Raw genomic sequence first — 21,425 nt, 5'->3', positions numbered from 1 at the left:
GAGACTATAGCCCAAAAATAAGCACTTTTGGGATCGAAATTCAAGTTTGTGCTTGTTGTAAGCTCGTATAAGAGGATAACAATGGAATCCAAAAGTGCGCAATAAGTTGTAATTGGGAGTTTGATTGAAAAATACTTCATAGAGAGATCGATTACCCAAGGCAGGAGTAGGTAATCGATTGATAAGATAAGTACCTGTGGAGAAGGCTTCATCCCAAAAATAAAGGGGCATAGATGCATGAGCAAGTAGAGTAAGAGATGTTTCAGTAAGATGACGAATTTTCCGCTCGGCTACCCCCATTTTGCTCGCTTGTATAAGGTCATGTGAGTCTATGATATATACCATTAAGAGAGGTAATATGTCCAAAAGTACGATATTCGCCTCCCCCATCAGTTTGTAGAGTTTTTATCTTTTTACTAAATTGGTTTTCAAATAATGCTTTAAATTGACGAATTTAAAGCATGTAGAGTAAGAGATGTTTCAGTAAGATGACGAATTTTCCGCTCGGCTATCCCATTTTGCTCGCTTGTATAAGGGCATGTGAGTCTATGATATATACCATTAAGAGAGGTAATATGTCCAAAAGTACGATATTCGCCTCCCCCATCAGTTTGTAGAGTTTTTATCTTTTTACTGAATTGGTTTTCAACTAATGCTTTAAATTGAATAAATACTGTCAACACATCAGATTTGCGTTTGAGCGGATAGAGCCAAGTAAATCGACTATAATCATCAATAAAAATAACAAAGTACCGAAAACCATTAGAAGAAAAAATTGGAGCAGGTCCCCAAACATCTGAGTGAATAAGCTCTAAAGGTGCAGAAGAGCACGTTTTGGATGATACAAAAGGAAGTTTATGAGCTTTCCCAAATTGACAAGCATCACAAAATTCAGTATGCATATTACCCAATAAAGGTAACTTAAAATGAGACATAACATAAGTAGAAATTGTAGGAGACGGGTGACCCAATCGAGAGTGCCAAACTGATGCAGTTGATCGAGAACTAATAAATGCTTGTTTGGGTGCACTCTTTGGACTGAGTAGTCGATATAATCCATTATGCAAGGTTCCTCGAAGAATTTCCTTCTTCGTGACCTGATCCTTCACAACACAAAAGGTTGGATAAAATTCAAAGAATACATTATTGTCGGCTGTAAATCGAGCCACACTAAGAAAGTTCTTCGTAATCATGGGAACATGCAAAATATTTTTAAGATGCATAGATCTGTGCGTATCAGTAAATGACGAATGTCCAATATTAGAAATATTTAGCCCATTTCCATTCCCAACTAGAATTTGTTGCTCACCATTGTAAGGAGAATGAATGGAGAGATTGTCCAAGTTAGCGGTCAAATGATCAGTTGCTCCAGAATTAGGGTACCAAGCTGAGTCAGATACAATAGATGGAGTTGCCATCATAGCTGCCGATGAGGAAGATGAACAAAAATTCTGGTCGAATCTGCGTCGACAAGTTCCTACAGAATGTCCTGGAAAATTACAAAGTTGACAAATTAAACCAGAACGACACATATTAGAGAGATGTCCAAAATGACCACATGTTTGACATTTAGGCCTATTTTGATTTTGAGGACCACGATAGGGACGATGAGGGCGAGATGGGCCAGTCCTTGAATTAAAGAAATTTGATGGCTGGCCTAAAATAAAAGATGTAGTAGAGGCACTCTGTTGTGAGTGAAAAGAGCCACTTAGTGTCGATGGACGAGTAGCAGATCCAAAAGAGGGAGAAAATACACCTTTATCCTTATGATTCGTAGTCGCTGAAGTTCCGCGACGGCTATATACAACATTAGCAGTTGGCGATTTGGCATAGAGAGACTCAAGTCTGATTTCATGTGTGAGAAGTAATCCAGAAAGATCGTCGACATTAATAGAATCTGGACGTGTAGTAACTGCGACTAGAAAGGATTCATACTCGGGTCCAAGGCCGCCAAGAACGTAGAGAATAAGATCTTCGTCTGCAACTTTCTGCCCGACTGCCGCAAGGTTATCAATTATGACCTTGATAGCTTGGAGATAAGACTCCATGGATGATTCTCCTTTTTTGATAGTTTGAAGTTGAAGACGGAGCTGCATTAGTCTAGCTTTGGATTGAGTAGCGAAACGTCGCTCAAGTGTTTCCCAGAGGTATTGAGATGAGATACAGTTTTCACCTGCGACCTGTGCAAACACTAATTCAGATAGTGTTCCGAGGAGCCAGCTTAACAAACATTGATATTGTTGTTCCCAGGCCTGAAGCTCAGTGGAAGTCGATGTTTCTGCCGTTTTAATAGGAGCTGGGAGATCTCCGTTGACAAATCCAAAGAATCCGTACCCTTTGAGAGCAGGTACAACTTGAGAACGCCAAAGAACAAAGTTCTTTTGGTCGAGTTTGATAATAGATGTATGTTAAAGAAAGTAGGCATTATTTTGAGCCATTTGAGAAGGGGATCGATGTAAGAGCGGTTTCCCTATTGATTGCTCTGATACCAAGTTAGAGAAGATAAAATAATGATAGAAGAGAAATTATATTTTCTATATACATAAATATTACATGAACACTATTTATATAATTACATTCATTGAAAGATTAAAATAATAAATGACAACACTAATGAAATATAATTGGCAGACCCTTGGTTGGTGTTGACATTTCCATAGGAATGAATGAGACTTTATGTTTTCTAGTCTCTTTGGAATGTAAAAGGGCATCCTTATCTTTAATAGCCTCTATATCTTTAATATAGGGGTTGAAACTTTTCTTCAAATAATGAGTGAAGAACATCATATTGGCTACTGGAATCATGAGGCATTATAGAGAAATAATATTGTGTATGAAGGGGGAGTTAGTTCAATTTGGAAGATTGCAATATGAAATGAACAACTTTCAATGGAACTGTCATGAATTGTGATCACTCAATAGTAAACCTAGTTTGGAAGCATTAAGCATTTTAATGAAAATATATGTAACTATTGATGATATTCTTGTATGTCATAAGTGAGTGTTTGATTTTACTCATTTAAAATAAAATGGAGGTAGTGTAGTGTTTAATATTGTTGACAATATCCTTTGTTTAACATAAGTTAAGATTTTATTTTGTTTGTGATTGTTATTTCAAACCAAAAATATATATTATTATAAAAATGAATTAATAATTTTTACATATATGAGAATAATTAAGCAATTGGATAATGATAAACCAAGTACTCGTGGGATAGACAAACTAGAAAGGATATTGAACAAAACAATTGGATAATGGTAATCAAAATACATGTGGGATTAAGATTGAATAGACAAACTAGTAAAGTTATTGAACAAACATTGTTTGAAATTCCGACTCAAAAAGTTTATAGAGATCATCAAAATACAATATTTATGTAACCCCAACTACTCGCTCATTCTATACATGATTAATATTATGACTCTTCTAAGTCGTCAACCCCTTCGCCTTCTCCCTAACCCTCGACATATGTGCATATATTGTTGTAATTTAGACTATGTAGATGACTTCCATTATATGATTGAAAATGAGAATTCAAAAATAAAATTGAATGGGTGAGTCCTAAGAATAAAATCGAGTTAGTGGATTTGTTCACATTGAAAAAATAGCAAAATGTAGCATTTTTCATTAATCCAAATGGGGTTTAATTTATTTTCAAAATACATTTTATTGCATAAAAATAAATTAATATATTTGGATTAAATATTAATTGAATGAGTCAGTTAAATGTGGGTATTAATATCAATATGCAAATGAGAAATTTTCAATGAAATGCAATGATAAATGCATACGTTGAAACCTTTCAAATGCAATTGATGAAAATGCAATTGATTGCATTAAATGATTTTATTCCTACGTTAAAAAAATTAGTCATTACGTTCATTGACTAATTTATCTTTATATAATATATCAATTGATCACACATTGTGAAGAGACAATAACAATTACAGAATTACGTAGTTTATATCTTTCAATCACCCTAAATGAATTTTATAGGTTTTTATTTTTCAACATCACAAGAAGCTAACTACTTCTTAGTTTTTTAGAAAAAACCTTCCATTGATCATTTTAATTGTGGTTTCACACAATTCTGCTTTGATCCCAGTGATAGTTCAGGCACGTTGGTCATTTTCGTTGTGTAGTGATTCTGGTGCTGAATCACTACTAGATTCGTTGTACCCTGGGAGATAGTCATTTGATAAACTTCAGCACAATAAGGAGACGGTAGAACTGTTTTAAGGGAAATGTGTTAAACACATGCCTCGATTCAACATTTAATTTCGATGATTTAGTTTCTTTATATATTCTAGCTCATTTAATTTCTTTATAATATTATATGTTTATATTTCCTGTAATTTTCAAGACAAGATTACTAACAATCTTAAAACAGTTTTTTTGTGCTAAGATATTTAAAAGTTTGTGCCATCGAATATTTTTTTTGTCTTTGATGTTTCAGAAATACGAGTCGCGGTGTTTCGAAAGAGATGATGTTCATTTCAAAAAAAAAAATCATCTTAAGGAATCAACAAATAAAGATAAGTCTTTATTGTATAAAAAATATGTTTGATTATTAACACATATGTTTTTATGCTATCAAAGCTTAATTTTATAAGCTAATATATTTTGATATAAAATTTTTCTCAAGAAACATTAATATGTATAATCATTATACAAATGTTATATAGAAAATAAATTAGAACACAATAATTTAATTTGTTCTAGTTTATTTAAAAATTTGTTTGATTATTAAAATTATTAATAATAATGAATGAAAATAAGAAAGTAATTAATATGTTAATATGTTAGCTTTAAATTTTCATAAAATTTATGGTGTTAAAATTAATTATAATTGAAACATGTGGTTTCAGTTTTAAAATAATTAATTATAATATATATACATTTATAAATTAATTAAGCGATACAATTAATAAGAATATGGTATGATGATTTACGAAATAAAGATACATGATATATTTATTTATACATTGTTTTATATATTACATTTTATTCTGATAATAGGTAATCGTTTTAAATGTGTATATATTCATTTGTTGACAGGCTCTAGTCAAATATGAAGCATAATGTCATGACCCATTGATATGGGGTACAAATGTCAAGCCACGAGGTGCATTTCTAGAATATTCCAGAATGCAAGTCTATGCAATATGTGCTCAAAGGGGCTTGTGCACAGATACGAGGGACCGTGTGGGGAATGTTTCAAGGAAGATGTTGAAGAGTATCAGGCCAAGGTCGAACTGAGGACAGCCACAACTAAGGCTTGGGAGTATGTCACGGCTCATTAGAGTCACGACCCAATCCAGGGGATGTCGAGTCTCATTAAAGTTTTGGCTTGATAGTGCGTTAATCTTCTTAGCCCAAGGAAGGCCTAGTTGCTTATGTAGGCCCAATGAATCTTCTAATCAAGGAAGAGATTAGAAAATATTCTAATTAAGGAAGGGATTAGAAGATATATTATAATCAAGGATGGGATTAGAATATATATTCTAATTAAGAAAGAGATTACAAAAGATATTCTAAATTAGGTAGGGATATTCTTGCTATGGAAGGGATATCCTAAATTAGTGTAATTAAATTGTAATTACAAGGTAATTCCTAATTTAATACGTGTAAGTCCTACAAATACCCTAAAGGTATTCCATTGTAATTATCAAGGATTCTTCAATATAATTTTATTCTCAAGAGTTTTCTCTCTCTAATTCCATTGTGTTCTTCTTGCATAGTTTAAAAAGGCTTTCTAAGCTAGAATCAGAGTCGATTTAGCTTAGTGACACACGGGTCGAATTTTAGCCCGTGAAAAGTGGTATCAAAGCAAGGTTGTACTTCCGCATTCAAGCTGCAAGAAATGGATTCACGTACTACCGTCACTAAGGTTTCGACCGTCCAACATAAGGAAAAAGGATCCAAGAGGGATAAGTTTGTCGAAAGAGGTGCTGCCATGGAAGCGCGGGTGACCCGGCTTGAAGAAGGCATGAGCGATCACAAAGAAGCTCTCGAAGTGTTTAGCACGGTGGCCGATAGAGTAACGGTGTTGGATGGGAAAGGTGAACAACTGATGAATGAGTTAATGGGGATCATTAATGGTTCAAATCGTAGAATTCGTGACGAAGTGCTGGGATCGGTTCGAGGGGAGGTTAATGATATCTTTCAGAAAGTTCTTGATCCAACCCAGGAGAATTCCATACGATGGTTGAGACCCTCAAGAGGGAGATCTTGGGGAGTCTAGAATCGATGGATCGACGCATTGATAGGAATGGAGGGGAACATAGAGGTGTGGCACCTCAACGGATGGATGTTCTTAAGCCAACTCCATTCAAAGGCTCGAGAAGTGCAAGGAAAGTGGAGGACTTCCTTTGGAATATGGAGAGGTGCTTTCGGGCATCAAACATACTTGATGATTGTGATAAGTTGGAGACGACACCTTTCTTCCTACAAGGGATGGCATTGCTGTGGTAGAGGAGGCGAGAAGGAGATATTGAACGAGGGACCTTGAGGATGGAAACATGGGAAGACTTTAAGACCGAGTTCAAATTTCAATTCTTCCTAGAGAATGCTGAGTACGAGGCTAGGAAAGGTTGAGTCAACTTGTGCACAAAGGAACCATCAAGGAGTATGTGAAGGAGTTCCAGGAGTTGATGCTCGAGTTACCCAGTCTAATGGAACAGGAGGCACTGTTCGCGTTTATTAACGGCCTAAAGACTTGGGCACAGTTGGAGCTGTAAAGGGCCAAGGTGTGATTCCAAGGCAATGGTGGTTACAGAAAGACGGATAGAGCTCAAAGTGTCTGTGGAAAGATAAAAGTTCATCAGGGATGATGAGGAAGAAGGTGAGGGAGACCGCCCACAGGACCAAAAGAAAGGTGAGGGAGACCGTCCATCTAAGAAGAGGCACGCACATACAAACTCAAGGAGGCAAGCCGACGAATTGGGTAAGCCAAGAACTTGTTATATTTGTGGTGCTCATAATCACATAAAGTTTATGTACCCGTTTAAGGTGAAAAAGGTTGCAGCGGTTAAAGGAATTGAGTCCTCTAATTAGGAAGAAGAGACTCAAATAGGATCCTTAAGACTACTCAATGTTGTGAAGGCTGATTAAGAGAACAAGGAGGGGCTCTTTGTTTGTGAAAGCTTGGATCGGGGGAAAGCGCATTAAGGCACTAGTGGACACAAGGGCTACGCACAACTTCATGCAAGAAGGAGTAGCCAAAGCGTTAGGTCTGCGGCTCAGCCCAACAAGAGGGATGGTAAAGTCCTTCGATGTAGCCAAGCCGGTAAATGGGGAGGCTAGGACAGTACACACCAGGATCGAAGGCTAGAATGGGAAAATCTCATTTACCTTGGTCCCAATGAAAGACTAGGACGTAGTGTTGGGACTAGAATGGTGCGATTAGGTACGCGCTTGCATAATGCCACATTCCGATTCCTTAATCATTTTGGATCATGAGAAGACTAGCGTGATTCTAACAAGGAGAGAATTAGAGGGAATGTTCATTTTCTCGGCAATGCGATTCAGCCAAGGTCGCAAATGTGGTAAAGAAACATTTGCCAGTTTTTCCAAAATGGATGATGGGGACGGGTCCAAGGGAAAAGAAGAAGTACCCAAGGAAGTCCAAAGAGGGTGCAAGGTCTTCGATCGACTCAAGACTCGGAGCACAAAACCATCAAATCCACAAGGTTTGGCCACATGCAACGTGGGCCAAAGTCAGTTTGCCTTAACTCGCACCAAGTCTGTGGGAAAGGAAGCAGGTCGTGCTCGGGCATATTCGGAGGGAGACACCAAGTATATGAAGAGATGGGAAGATCTGAGAGGGCGTACACTTAGAGAAGGAGACGATGAAAAGGGGGAAGTTGCCCCCGCAACTGTTGAAGTCTATGCGATTTGTGCTCAAGGGGCTTGTGCGCAGATTCAAGGGACCTTTTTCAATCGAGAGATGTGTGGGAAACGTCTCATATCGGTTAAGGCTGGCGACCATAAGTGCACCTGATGCTGTGACGTGCAAGGGGAGGAAGAGCGCTCATGGAACGCCAGCAAGAAGATCACCATGCATTGGTCTAGGGTCGTGCCGATGACGGTCACGACTTAGGTGGGGGTGTATGTCACGGCCCATTGATATAGGGTACAAATGTCAAGCCACGATGTGCATTTCCAGAATATTCCAGAATGCAAGTTTATACAATATGTGCTCAAGGGGCTTGTGCACAGATACGAGGGACCGTGTGGGGAATGTTTCAAGCAAGAGGTTGAAGAGTATCAGGCCAAGGTTGAGCCGAGGATGGCCACGACTAAGGTGGGGGAGTATGTCACGGCCCATTAGATTCACGACCTAATCTAGGGGATGTCGATGCTCATTAAAGTCTTGGCCTGATAGTTCGCTAATCTTCTTAGCCCAAGGGGAGTCCCAGTTGCCTATGTAGGACTAGTGAATCTTCTAATCAAGGAAGAGATTAGAAGATATTCTAATTAAGGAAGGGATTGGAAGATATATTCTAATCCAGGAAGGGATTAGAATATATATTTTAATTAAGGAAGAGATTACAAAAGATATTCTAAATTAGGTAGGGATATTTTTGCTATGGAAGGGATATCCTAAATTAGTGTAATTAAATTGTAATTAAACGGTAATTCCTAATTTAATACGTGTAAGTCCTATAATTACCCTGAATGTATTCCATTGTAATTATCAAGCATTCTTTCAATATAATCTTATTCTCAAGAGTTTTCTCTCTCTAATCCATTGTGTTCTTCTTGCATAGTTTAAAAAGGCTTTCTAAACTTGAATTAGAGTTTATTTAACTTAGTGACGCACGGGTCGAATTTTAGCCCGTGACAATAAGCTATCTTCGGAAAAAATACAAAATGTCATAAAAGAGGTACAACAATGAAAGGATGCATTGGTACAGTGGTTCAAAGTCCAGATGCAATGGTGCATGGTAGAATGGAGGTCCCCTGTTCGAATCCAGCTGATGAGATGATTTCTTTTATAGAAATCAGACGTGATAAAATAACATTAGTCATTTACGTTGATTTCTTTTGTAGAATTCGGACGTGACAAAATGACATTAGTGATTTATGTTGAAACCATTCCAATTTCTTGTGTAGAAATTATGAGATGAATGAGATAATCAATGATTTCTTCGTAGAAATCTGACTAGTTAAAATGACTTTAGTCATTGATGTTGAAACCATTCCAATTTCTTATGTAAAAATTATGAGATGAATGGGATAGTCAATAATTGTTAAAATGACTATCGTCAATGATTTCTTTATAGTAATCAAACTCGTTAAAATGACTATAGTCGTTGATGTTGAAACCATTCCAATTTCTTGTGTAAAAATTATGAATTGAATTGGGGCACTTAACAATTTATCGTGTAGAAATTTAATTTGCTAAAATGACTTTGTCATTTATATTTTGAAGCATTTTAATTTCTTTTATAGAACTTGTGTGATTAATCATTTGATGACAAACAATTAATGTCATTTGTGTTAGAGATCATTATATTAATGTGTTCAAAGAGACGACTTTGTGAGTCGAAATTATCTTCATAAAGAATTAACTCGGTGAGAATGATCCACCTAGATTTGTTTTGAGTATTGTCGTTTCACGTGGATTATCGGTCAAAACACGATAATGTAATTACTTCTATTAAGAGATGAGGTACATTTGTAGTTATATATTGTGTTGCTTATATATATAACATACATATTAGCTAATAATATGATAATTTGTGTTAATTCATAATATGTATGATTAACTTGTAATTTATATACACATGTGAATAAAAATATTATATATATATATTATTTTAGTGAAAATTTCTAAATTTTTTCATAAAATTATTGTGTCTTTTATATACAATAACTCCCGTGAAAAGTTAAAGATCATCTAATTAATTAAGAAACGTATAATTGATGACATTAATAATTATTTATATAATTAATTAGTTTTATATTTGATTAAAGATAAATGGTCAATATTCTAATTAATTATAATAATTAATATTCTAATTAATTATTTAATATTTTATAGTGATATTTTTAATGATATATGCAAATATATATATATATATATATTTTCTTAATAATATATGACACGTCATTTGTTTGATTATGTTTCTAAACTACTCGATTATATATTTGATATACATTATTCAATTTATTGTAAAGACTTACTTAATTTGATATTTTTGAAATCAAATAATTACAAGAGAAGTCTTGTGTGATTTGAGAATAATGTGGCAAACGTGCCAATTTTATGGGATGCAAACGTGCAACCAATATAATAGTTTAAGCGACTTCGGAAAAAAATGCTTGAAATATTATGATTTCTTTAGTAGAAATAATGTGACATGGTGAATATTTATTTGATTAAATATTCTAATTTATTTTATAGAAATAATGTGATGAAATAAATATTTTAATTAATTAAATATTATAATTTCTTATGTAGAGATTATGTAAAGAATGATTTATATATGAATAAACATTCTAATCTCTTGTATAGAAATTAAATTTTATTCAATTAAATATTTATAATATAGTTATCTTATTCATTATATGATAAGTATAACCAAAGAAATTTGTAAAAGAATTGTGTGACAAATTCTTGATTAGAAAATCATTGTTTTAAATCATATAAATGTATGTGATTTTTTTTAAAAAAAAGAGTACCAACACCAATGTGGGGGCAAATATTTTATTGATAATAACACAAAAATTATTATGGATATTATGATAAATAAAAGATAATTTATTGTTAGAGAAATATGATCGTTTATACGAAATATATAATCGTTTATACGAAGGCAGAATAGTTCAAAGATATTTTGTCTACTATTTAGCCAAGTAACAATATTTTCATAAAAAAATGTTTAAATGGTAAGCATGTACGAATGACTATACTTATTATTAAAAGATATTCCAAGATTATCAGAATTTCTAATTATTGTAATAGTAATTTGAAATTGGACAAGCTTAGAGTCAATGACAAGTCTAGACATACACGTCTTAGAATAATGTCATTAGACTATACTATCTAATGGAGTTATCAAATTTGACTATGTAAGTCAAAGATAACATTGTGGATCCACGAATTAGATTATTGAATAGAGAATTAGTTTGAAGTCTTTTGAGACATTATCCTACTATAAGTTGGTATGAAGGAAAACCCAACCTATGTAGATTGGAGATCCCAAGAACTAGGTTCAAAGTGACAACTTAATTGTACTGACATGGAAAGTTATTGTGAGGTTAATCTTATAACGGAACAATATATATTTTTACAAGGATAAGCATATCGCTTTCAATGATTTTTTGTGAGCAAAGAGATCACCTATGTGAGGGAGAAGTGGGGAAGCTTCGAAGGAATTGTACGACTCAATTCTAGACCCTCTCACAGAACCAGACACGTATTCCATGGCCAAAACGAACACAACCATGAGAGCTTGACATGTATTAGGAAGAATTCTATGTGAAAGTGTGTAATCGTTAACACAAATAGCATAATAGTTCAAGGGCATCGAGTCTACTAATCAGCTAGTAAAGTTATATATTTTCATAAGGGAAGGTTCAAAGGATTATCCCTACCTATCCTATGTAGGATTCAACTGTTTAACCTTTCACCAGGTTAATCTTTCAATTTCCATTCATGTGGGGGATTATTTGAATTTAGACTATGTAGATGACTTCCATTATATGAATAAAAAGGAGAATTCAAAAATAAAATTGAATGGGTGAGTCCCAAGAATAAAATCGAGTTAGTGGATTTGTCCACATTGGAAAAATAGCAAAATGTAGAATTTTCCATTAATCCAAGTGGGGTTTAATTTATTTTCAAAATACATTTTATTGCATAAAAATAAATTAATATATTTGGATTAAATATTAATTGAATGAGTCAGTTAAATGGGGGTATTAATATCAATATGCAAATGAGAAATTTTCAATGAAATTTAATGATAAATGCATACGTTGAAACCTTTCAAATGCAATTGATGAAAATGCAATTGATTGTATTAAATGATTTTATTCCTACATTAAAGAAATTAGTCATTATATTGATTGACTAATTTATCTTTATATAATATCTCAATTGATCACACATTGTTGAAGAGACAATAACAATCGCAGAATTACATAGTTTATATCTTTCAATCACCCTAAATAAATTTTATTGGTTTTTATTTTTCAACATCACAAGAATTTAGCTACTTCATAGTTTTTTCAGAAAAAACCTTCCATTGATCATTTTAATTGTGGTTTCACACAATTCTGCTTTAATCCCGGTGATAGTTCAGGTACGTTGGTCATGTTCGTTGTATAGTGATTCTGGTGTTGAATCACTACAAGATTCGTTGTACCCTGGGAGACAACCATTTGATAAATTGCAGCACAAGAAGGAGACGATGAAACTGTTTTAAGGGAAATGTGTTAAACAAATGCCTCGATTCAACATTTAATTTCGATAATTTTGTTTCTATATATATATTAGCTAATTTAATTTCTTTGTAATATTATATGTTTATATTTTCTGTAATTTTTAAGAAAAGATTACTAATATATATGGCTCTAGGGAGTTGGAAATATTGAACATGATAAGAGTGCTATAATAAGAGGTAGTGCACGTTATACCTTGTACGTAGCCTCACAATTCAAAAGTCATGAGTTGTATTCAATCATTGTTCATCGAAGTTTCGAGCCACAACTCAAACAAAACTGATTGGTGAAGTTTGGATATAAAATTTTGTCATCGTCTATATATAGTTCACTCAAACATCGTCTATCTACTGGAAAACCCATTTACTTAGAAAACACACCTTATAACCACATAGTTGAAGCTAATTGTTGGTTGGTATGATTTATTTGAGCTTGATTTAATATTGATATTGATAAGTTTATTAGATAATGAAGCCATTTGTTAGAAATCTTGTCTTCAAATAACAGAAATATATTTATAAACGATGCTACAAATAAATTAAATAAATTATAATACACAAGGAACAAAATCACCAGAATAAAATGTTGATTCGAGGCATGTTGTTAGCACATTTCCTTTAAAACAGTTTCACCGTCTCCTTTTGTGCTGGATCTTATCACAAATAATTGTCTCCCAAGATACAACGAATCTAGTAGTGATTCAATACTAGAATCACTACGTAGCGAACTTGACAAAATACATGAATCAATCATCAAGTTTCAACGGAAATACGGTGAGTCTATGGAATACGACGAGTCAAAATACCTGAAACAATCCCCCGCATTAATGGAAATTGAAAGATTAACCCGGTGAAAGGTTCAATAGTTGAATCCTACATAGGATAGGTAGATGTAACCTTTTGAACCTTCCCTTATGAAAGCATATAATTTTACTAGTCGATTAGTAGACTCGATATCCCTGAACTATTCTGCCATTTGTGTAAACGATTACACACTTTCACATAGAATTCTTATTGATACATGTCAAGTTGTCATGGTTGTGTCCGTTTTGGCCATGGAACACGCGTCTGGTTCTGTGAGAAGGTTTAGAATTGAGCTGTGCAATTCCTTCAAAGCGACCCCACTTCTCCCTCATATATGTGATCTTTTTGCTCACAATGAATCATTTAAAGCGATTTGCTTATCCTCTTCAAAATATATATTATTTTATTGTAGAATTAATCCACAACAATAATCTTCTAAGTCAGTACAATTAGGTTGTCCTATTAAACCTAGTTATTGGAATCTCTAGTCTACATAGGTTGAGTTTTCCTTCATACCAACTTATAGTAGGATCATGTCTTTAAAAGACTTTCAAACTAACTCTCTATTTAATAGTTTGGTTAGTGGATCCACAATGTTATCCTTGACTAATATAGTTAAATATGATAACTCTTTTAGAGAGTACAATCTAATGACATTATGTCTAAAACGTGTATGTCTAGATTTATTATTTACTCTAAGTTTGTCTAATTTCATATCATTATCACAATGATTAAAATTTCCTTCTAGACAATCTTGGAATATTTTCTAATAAACATAGTCATTCATATATACTTATCATTTAAACATTATTTTGTTAAAATATTGTTTACTTGGTAACTAGTACACAAAATGTCTTTAAACTATCATGTCTTCGTGTAAACGATTACATATTTCAAAAAAAAAATCGGGGCAAAGAATTAAGTATGTAGCCCGTAAACACACTTAATCATTTAACCAGGCGCAGAACTTGCCGCTTGACGGGCTCGAACCCAGGAACTTAGGGTTGGTATCCCATCTTCTAGCCTAGCGGCAAAAAGAGGTGGATACCAACCCTAAGTTCCTGGGTTCGAGCCCGTCGGGCGGCAAGTTCTGCGCCTGGTTAAATGATTAAGTGTGTTTGCGGGCTACATACTTAATCCGTTGTCCCATTTTTATCCCCTCTTCTAGCCTAGCGGTAAAGAGAGGTGGATACCAACCCTAAGTTCCTGGGTTCGAGCCCGTCGGGCGGCAAGTTCTGCGCCTGGTTAAATGATTAAGTGTGTTTGCGGGCTACATATTTAATTCGTTGTCCCATTTTTATCCCCTCTTCTAGCTTAGCGGCAAAAACATGTGGATATCAACCCTAAGTTCCTGGGTTCGAGCCCGTCAGACGGCAAATTTTGCGTCTGGTTAAATGATTAAGTGTGTCTACGGGCTATATACTTAATCTTTAGAAAAAAAAATCGTTAGAAGATTTTCACCCATATAGTTTCACTTTCAAGTATAAACATATTCACTTGTAGACGTAAAGTCTTTCATATCACTTTATCCTTTGATAAAAAACATGATACAATCCCCTCTTCTAGCCTAGCGGCAAAGAGAGGTGGATACCAACCCTAAGTTCCTGGGTTCGAGCCCGTCGGGCGGCAAGTTCTGCGCCTGGTTAAATGATTAAGTGTGTTTGCGGGCTACATATTTAATCCGTTGTCCCATTTTGTTTTCCCAAAAAACATGATACATTGTTAGTGCAACTCACATCCTTAGTGGATTATATCATTTTTATCGTAATTTCTAACGAAAAAAATATTGTATAAAGACACATAATGAAACAACCACTTTGATTGTCTTTATGATATACACAATTGACACATTTATTAACTTTTCAGTTAAAATCAAAATATGATCAAAAAATTTCATACCATTAATGTAAACATTGTTTTAAGTCATACAAAACTTTACAAGCCAAAATTTCTTTATTAATTCATTTTCATAAAATCTATTTTGAGGATATTTTTTATTCAAATTTGTATGATAATAATATTAAAGAAAAATGTGTCTCTTTATTTGAAACCCTCAAAAAATCAAATTGAGCACCAACTAAGCAAATTTAAATAAGACATTTTTTTGTTATGTTAAGTTGCGCAACTTTACCTTTTGTAGAGGACATATTTTTCTAACAATATATCCTATTTTTATTTATTATAACATACACAATAATAATTTGTCTTATTATCAATAAAAACATTTGCTCCCACACTTGTGTTGATACCTTTTAAAACACACATATATGTGAATTAAATTCAAAGTTTTTATTTTTAATCAAGAGATTACCACACAATTCTTTGTGTTATACTAATCATTAAATTAATAAGATAAATGATATTGTGAATATTTAATTCACTAAATCATTCAAATATAATTTTTATATAAGAGATTAAAATGTTTATTCATATATAAATCATTATTCACACAATCACTATATAAGAAACTATAATTTTGAATTAATTAAAATATTCATTTAAACATATTATTTTTATAAATGAAATTAGAATATTCAATTAAATAAATATTAATCATCATGTCACATGATTTCTACAAAAGAAATTATATTGTTTCAAGCATCTTTAGTCGAAACCGCTTGAACATTTATTTTTGGTTGCACGTTTGCATCCGATGATGTCGGCACTTATGCCACATCATTTCTCAAATCAATTAATATTTTTCCTTGTAAGACCAAATCTGACAAGATCTTATCATTGAGATCTAGAACGACATAGGCCCTCTCTATTAATACCGCATAATTATGAGTATTTTTTTTCCTTCAATTTCAATCTACAAACTCTTTAACTTCTTAGTCTCCAGCTTTATCACTACCACTACCTTCTATTTCCTTTAATTAGAAAATTTATTATTTTTACTTGACTCAACTCTGTCAACAAACAAATATTATACAAATTTAAAAATGATATCTCAATACTATAATAATAAATGTAGTATATAAAACAATATATATATATATGTATAAATAAATAGATCATCTATCTTTATTTAATAATCATCGTATCATATTCTTGTTAATTATAACGCTTAATTAATTTAAGAAGTTATATATTATAATTAATTATTTTAAAACTGAAACCATACTTTTCAATTAATTAATATTAATAAATATATTAATTATTTTAAAACTGAAACCATATATTTCAATTAATATTAATAAATATAGCCATTAATATTATACCTTTTAGTTACCTTTCATTTATTATTAATAATAATTTTAGTAACTATCAAACTTTTAATTAAAAAGAAAACAAATTATTGTTTTCTAATTTATTGTTAAGACAACGTTTTTATACTTAATATATACAATTTTTTCTTGAGAAAATTTATATGTCAACATATATTAGCTCATAAAATTATGATTTTAACAACACAAAAAATAAAGTATTAATAATTAACATATATATATATATATATATGTATGTATAATAAAGACCTATCGATTCTTCTCTTATTTATACAATTTCAACTTTTCCTAATGAACCATCATCTCTTTTGCAACATCGCAACTCGTATTTCTAAAACATCAAAAACAAAGATTTTCGACGGCAAAAGATACTAAACAGTTTAGCACACTAAGACTATTTTAAGATTGTTAAAAATCTTGTCTTGAAATAATAGAAATATATTTATAAATGATGTTACAAATAAATTAAATAAACTATCATATACGAGGAACAAAATCACCATAATAAAATGTTGATTCAAGGCATGTGCTTAGCACACATTTCCCTTAAAATAGTTTCACCGTCTCCTCTTGTGCTAGAGCTTATCACAAATGACTGTCCCCTATGGTACAACGAATCTAGTAGTGATTCAGCACTGAAATCACTACGCAACAAATATGACAAAGTACCTGAATCAATTACGGGGTTTCAATAAAAATACGAGGAGTCGAGAACTCAAAGAAAACTCGATTGAGTAAAGAACTTGAAGAACACTCGATTGAGTGAAGAACTCGAAGAACACTCAAGAAAATAAAGAAAAAACCTTTCGAATTCTAAAGAGATAATGAAATGAACCAAAAAGAGATATGAGATATATTAAATATATGAAGAGTTTCAATATGAGGGGATATTTATGTTAAGGAACCAGACAATCTTACTCCACAAAATCTACAAGTCAAAGATGCAATCAAGTCACAATATATTCCTCCATAATCTTAGTGATTGCATAGCTAATTGTTACCCATATTTAGACTCCACAAAATCTGCAAGTCAAAGATGCAATCAAGTCACAATATATTCCTCCATAATTTTAGTGATTGCACAGCTAATTCTTACCCATATTTAGACTTTACATATAACAAATTATAATATAAATAACCTGTACATTTCTCATTCATATATACAATTATTCCTTTTCAATCATACATCTTCTCTACATGGTATCAGAAGTCTAGATCCTACAATGTCATCAAACGCCTTCTCCGTCCCAAACCCTACCGACCCCGGCTATCCCATCTTCTTTGTCAACCTATCACAATGCAAACCCTTACAAACTACAAACAACACCACCAACTTTACACAATGGTCTTCCCAAATGAAGTCATTCTTATTTGGTTTCGTCCTATTTGACTACCTCACTGGAGAAAAGAAATGCCCACCACTAACAATCACCAAAGACGACAACACTGTCACCCCTAATCCCAGTTACGTCTAATGGTCTCGTCAAGACCAACTATTGTTAGGCTCCCTCATCGGCACTCTTGACGCAAAGATCGCACCTCTTGTAGCCTCTGCTGCTACATCTCATGAAGCATGGATTGCTCTCAAATCTCTCTACGCAAATCCTACTCGCAGCCATATCCTCCAAGTCAAGAAACGACTTGACTCAATCAAAAAGACACCCGATCAAACCATCATTAACTATATGCATCAAATAAAACAATGCACCACTAAACTTGCCAATCTAGGCAAAACTCTAGATCCCGAAGACATCATTGCAAAGGTTCTAAATGGGCTCGATCAAACCCAACACCATTCCATCATCGAAACCGTTGAAGCTCGAGATACTCTCATCCCGTTCGATGCTCTCCATGAAAAACTCATACATCATGAGCTCACCAAACTCCATGACAACACCAACTCCACCTCGTCAACACCTACCACCGCTTTTGTCGCAACCTACAAACCATCATCCAATACTCACCAAAATAACAATTACTCCCGACCTCAATACTCTAAAGACAACAGCCGACAGTCCTCACCACACTACCCCAACCCCTCCTCCTCATCCAACACCAAATCACCTGATGTCTGCCAATATTGTGGCTACACTAGTCACACCATCTCCGTCTGTCGCCACTTCTCTCGCGCCCATCCTAACTTTACACTCAAACCCTTTGTACGTCAATCTCGCTACACTCGTTCTCAAGCCAACACTGCCTATTCATCTCACGCCCCTCTATGTGACTGGATTATAGATAGCGGTGCTACTCACCATTTCACACATGATCTCGATAATCTATCCCTTCACACTCCTTATACAGGCAACGATGATGTTATCATCGGTGATGGCTCATCTCTTCCAATCTCTCACACAGGTTCATTCACTATCACCTCTCAAAACAAATCTTTACTCTTTCAAAATGTTCTTTATGTTCCAAAAATTGCACAAAACATTATTTCTGTCTCCATATTTTGCCTTGATAATAATACACAAATTGAGTTTACCTCTTCTTCCTTTCGTTTCAAGGCTATCTCCACGAACAACATCCTACTCCAAGGAACTTTTAATCATGGCATGTACACCTGGTCTTCTTCCAACAAATGTGCCCTTCAAACATCTCTCACATCATCTACTTCAAATCTATCCACCACGTCTGCTCTCCTATGGCATCACCGTCTTGGCCACCCACCATTTAAAATTTTTTCTTATATTTCAAATTTATATAATTTAGATTCAATTTCATCCCTTGATTACTGCAATTCTTGCAAGATTAATAAAGCACACAAACTTCCTTTCTCTCAATCCACTCTTACGTCTACAGCTCCCCTTGAATTATTATTTTCAGATGTTTGGACCTCACCCCACCTCTCACATGACAACTACAAATATTATCTAATCTTTTTGGACCATTACACTAAATATGTATGGTTTTACCCTCTCAAAAATAAATCTGACTCTCTCACAGTCTTTCTTGACTTCAAAAAATTAGTTGAAAACTATTTCAAAAGAACGATCAAAACCCTATTCTTTGACAATGGAGGCGAGTTCATCAAATTGGCTCCCACCTTACGCGCTAATGGCATCTCACATCTTACTACACCTCCCCATACCCCTGAACACAACGGCTATGCAGAAGGCCGTCATCGTCACATTGTCGAAACTGGTCTCTCTCTCCTATCTCATGCCAATCTACTTGTCACTTACTGGACACATGCATTCTCCACCGCTGTATATCTCATAAATCGATTACCTACACCAACCTTACAAAATGACTCTCCCTACTATCGACTTCTAAATGTCAAACCTATTTATTCCCAATTAAACTCCTTTGGTTGTATATGCTACTCATTACTACAACTTTATGCTTCCAATAAACTAGATCCTCGATCTCAACCATGCATTTATCTTGGTCGTTCCCTAACTCAAAGCGCTTTTCTGTGACTAAATCTTACCACAAACAAAATATACACTTCTCGTCATGTCACTTTCATTGAGCATGATTTTCCATTCCATCGTCTATCAAACCAACAAAATTCAACTTCGCTTCCCTCACCTCACAAATGGTTTCCCACTCCTCTCATACCTATTTCATCACATAACCCTACAACACCATCCACCACTACCACACCCCCACAGAACACACCTCCTACACCACCACATCCATCACATAACCCTACAACACCGTCCACCACTGCCACACCCCCATAAAACACACCTCCTACGCCACCACAACCACCACCCCCCTCCGTCCATTCTCCCTCGTCCTGTAACTCGTCTCACAAACAACATAACCAAACCTAACCCAAAGTATGCCCAACTTACCACTATCTCCTCACCCACGTCACTACCAACCACCCCCAAACAAGCACTCTCCATCCCTTATTGGCGTGATGCTATGCTTGCTGAATACAATGCTCTATGGAAACACAATACATGGACTCTCGCACCACCTAGTGAAGCTCGAAATGTCATTGGTTGTAAATGGGTCTTCAGAATCAAATATAATTCTGATAACACAATTCACAAATACAAAGCTCGGCTTGTCGCAAAAGGTTTTCATCAACAAGCTGGTCTTGACTACTCTGCCACCTTCAGTCCGGTTATCAAACTAGTCACGATTCGACTCACCCTCTCAATTGCTCTCCAACACAACTGGATATTACGCCAACTCGACATCAACAACGCCTTTCTCCAAGGTGATCTCCAAGAGACAGTCTTCATGCAGCAACCATCCCGCTTCATCGACGCTAACAACCCTTCTTATGTGTGTCGTTTAAACAAAGCCATATACGGGTTAAAATAGGCTCCACGCGCATGGTTTACAACCCTCACCTCCTATCTACTACAATTCGGTTTTACAGCATCTCTCGCCGACCCCTCTTTCTTCATTTACAAAAAAATGGCGATCTCCTATATGCACTTGTTTATATCGATGACATTATCGTAACTGGTCCTTCACCTAATTTTGTCTCGGTTTTTATTTCCAACTTTGCCAAATGCTTTTCTCTCAAGGACTTGGGGAAACTTTACTTCTTCTTAGGGGTGGAAGTACAGCACAACACTTCTGGTATCCTTCTCTCCCAAAGAAAGTACATACACGACCTCCTTCAACGTCATGACATGCTTGACTGCAAACCATCAACTACCCCTATGCTTGCTCACCCTCAACTGCTACAAAATACCTCCACACCTCCATGTGATCCTACTACTTATCGTTCTGCTGTTGGAAGCCTCCAATAATTATACCTCACACGTCCTGACATTGCTTACTCTGTCAACAAGTTAGCCCAGTTCATGCAACACCCGCAAGAAGCTCACTGGACAGCTCTCAAGAAGCTCCTCTGCTACCTTCACGGGACTTCTGACCTTGGTTTGCAATTACATCGCAATACTCCGTCATCACTACATGCCTTTAGTGACGCGGATTGGGCAAGCGATGTTGATAACTTCATCTCCA

General features: G+C 34.6%; 1 protein-coding gene across 1 annotated transcript; it reads left to right on the top strand.

The window, feature by feature from the left end:
• Positions 1-20,782: 20,782 nt before the first annotated feature.
• On the top strand, positions 20,783-21,208 carry LOC124918510 (uncharacterized mitochondrial protein AtMg00810-like). Its single transcript, XM_047458627.1, has one exon. It carries the CDS (start codon positions 20,783-20,785, stop codon positions 21,206-21,208), a length of 426 nt encoding a protein of 141 aa, XP_047314583.1.
• The last annotated feature ends 217 nt before the right edge of the window (positions 21,209-21,425 follow it).

The sequence above is a fragment of the Impatiens glandulifera genome, unplaced genomic scaffold, assembly GCF_907164915.1.
Source record: "Impatiens glandulifera unplaced genomic scaffold, dImpGla2.1, whole genome shotgun sequence".
In the NCBI taxonomy this organism is placed as follows: domain Eukaryota; kingdom Viridiplantae; phylum Streptophyta; class Magnoliopsida; order Ericales; family Balsaminaceae; genus Impatiens; species Impatiens glandulifera.
Note: the sequence above shows the minus strand (reverse complement) of the source record. Positions and strands in the feature narration are given on the sequence as shown.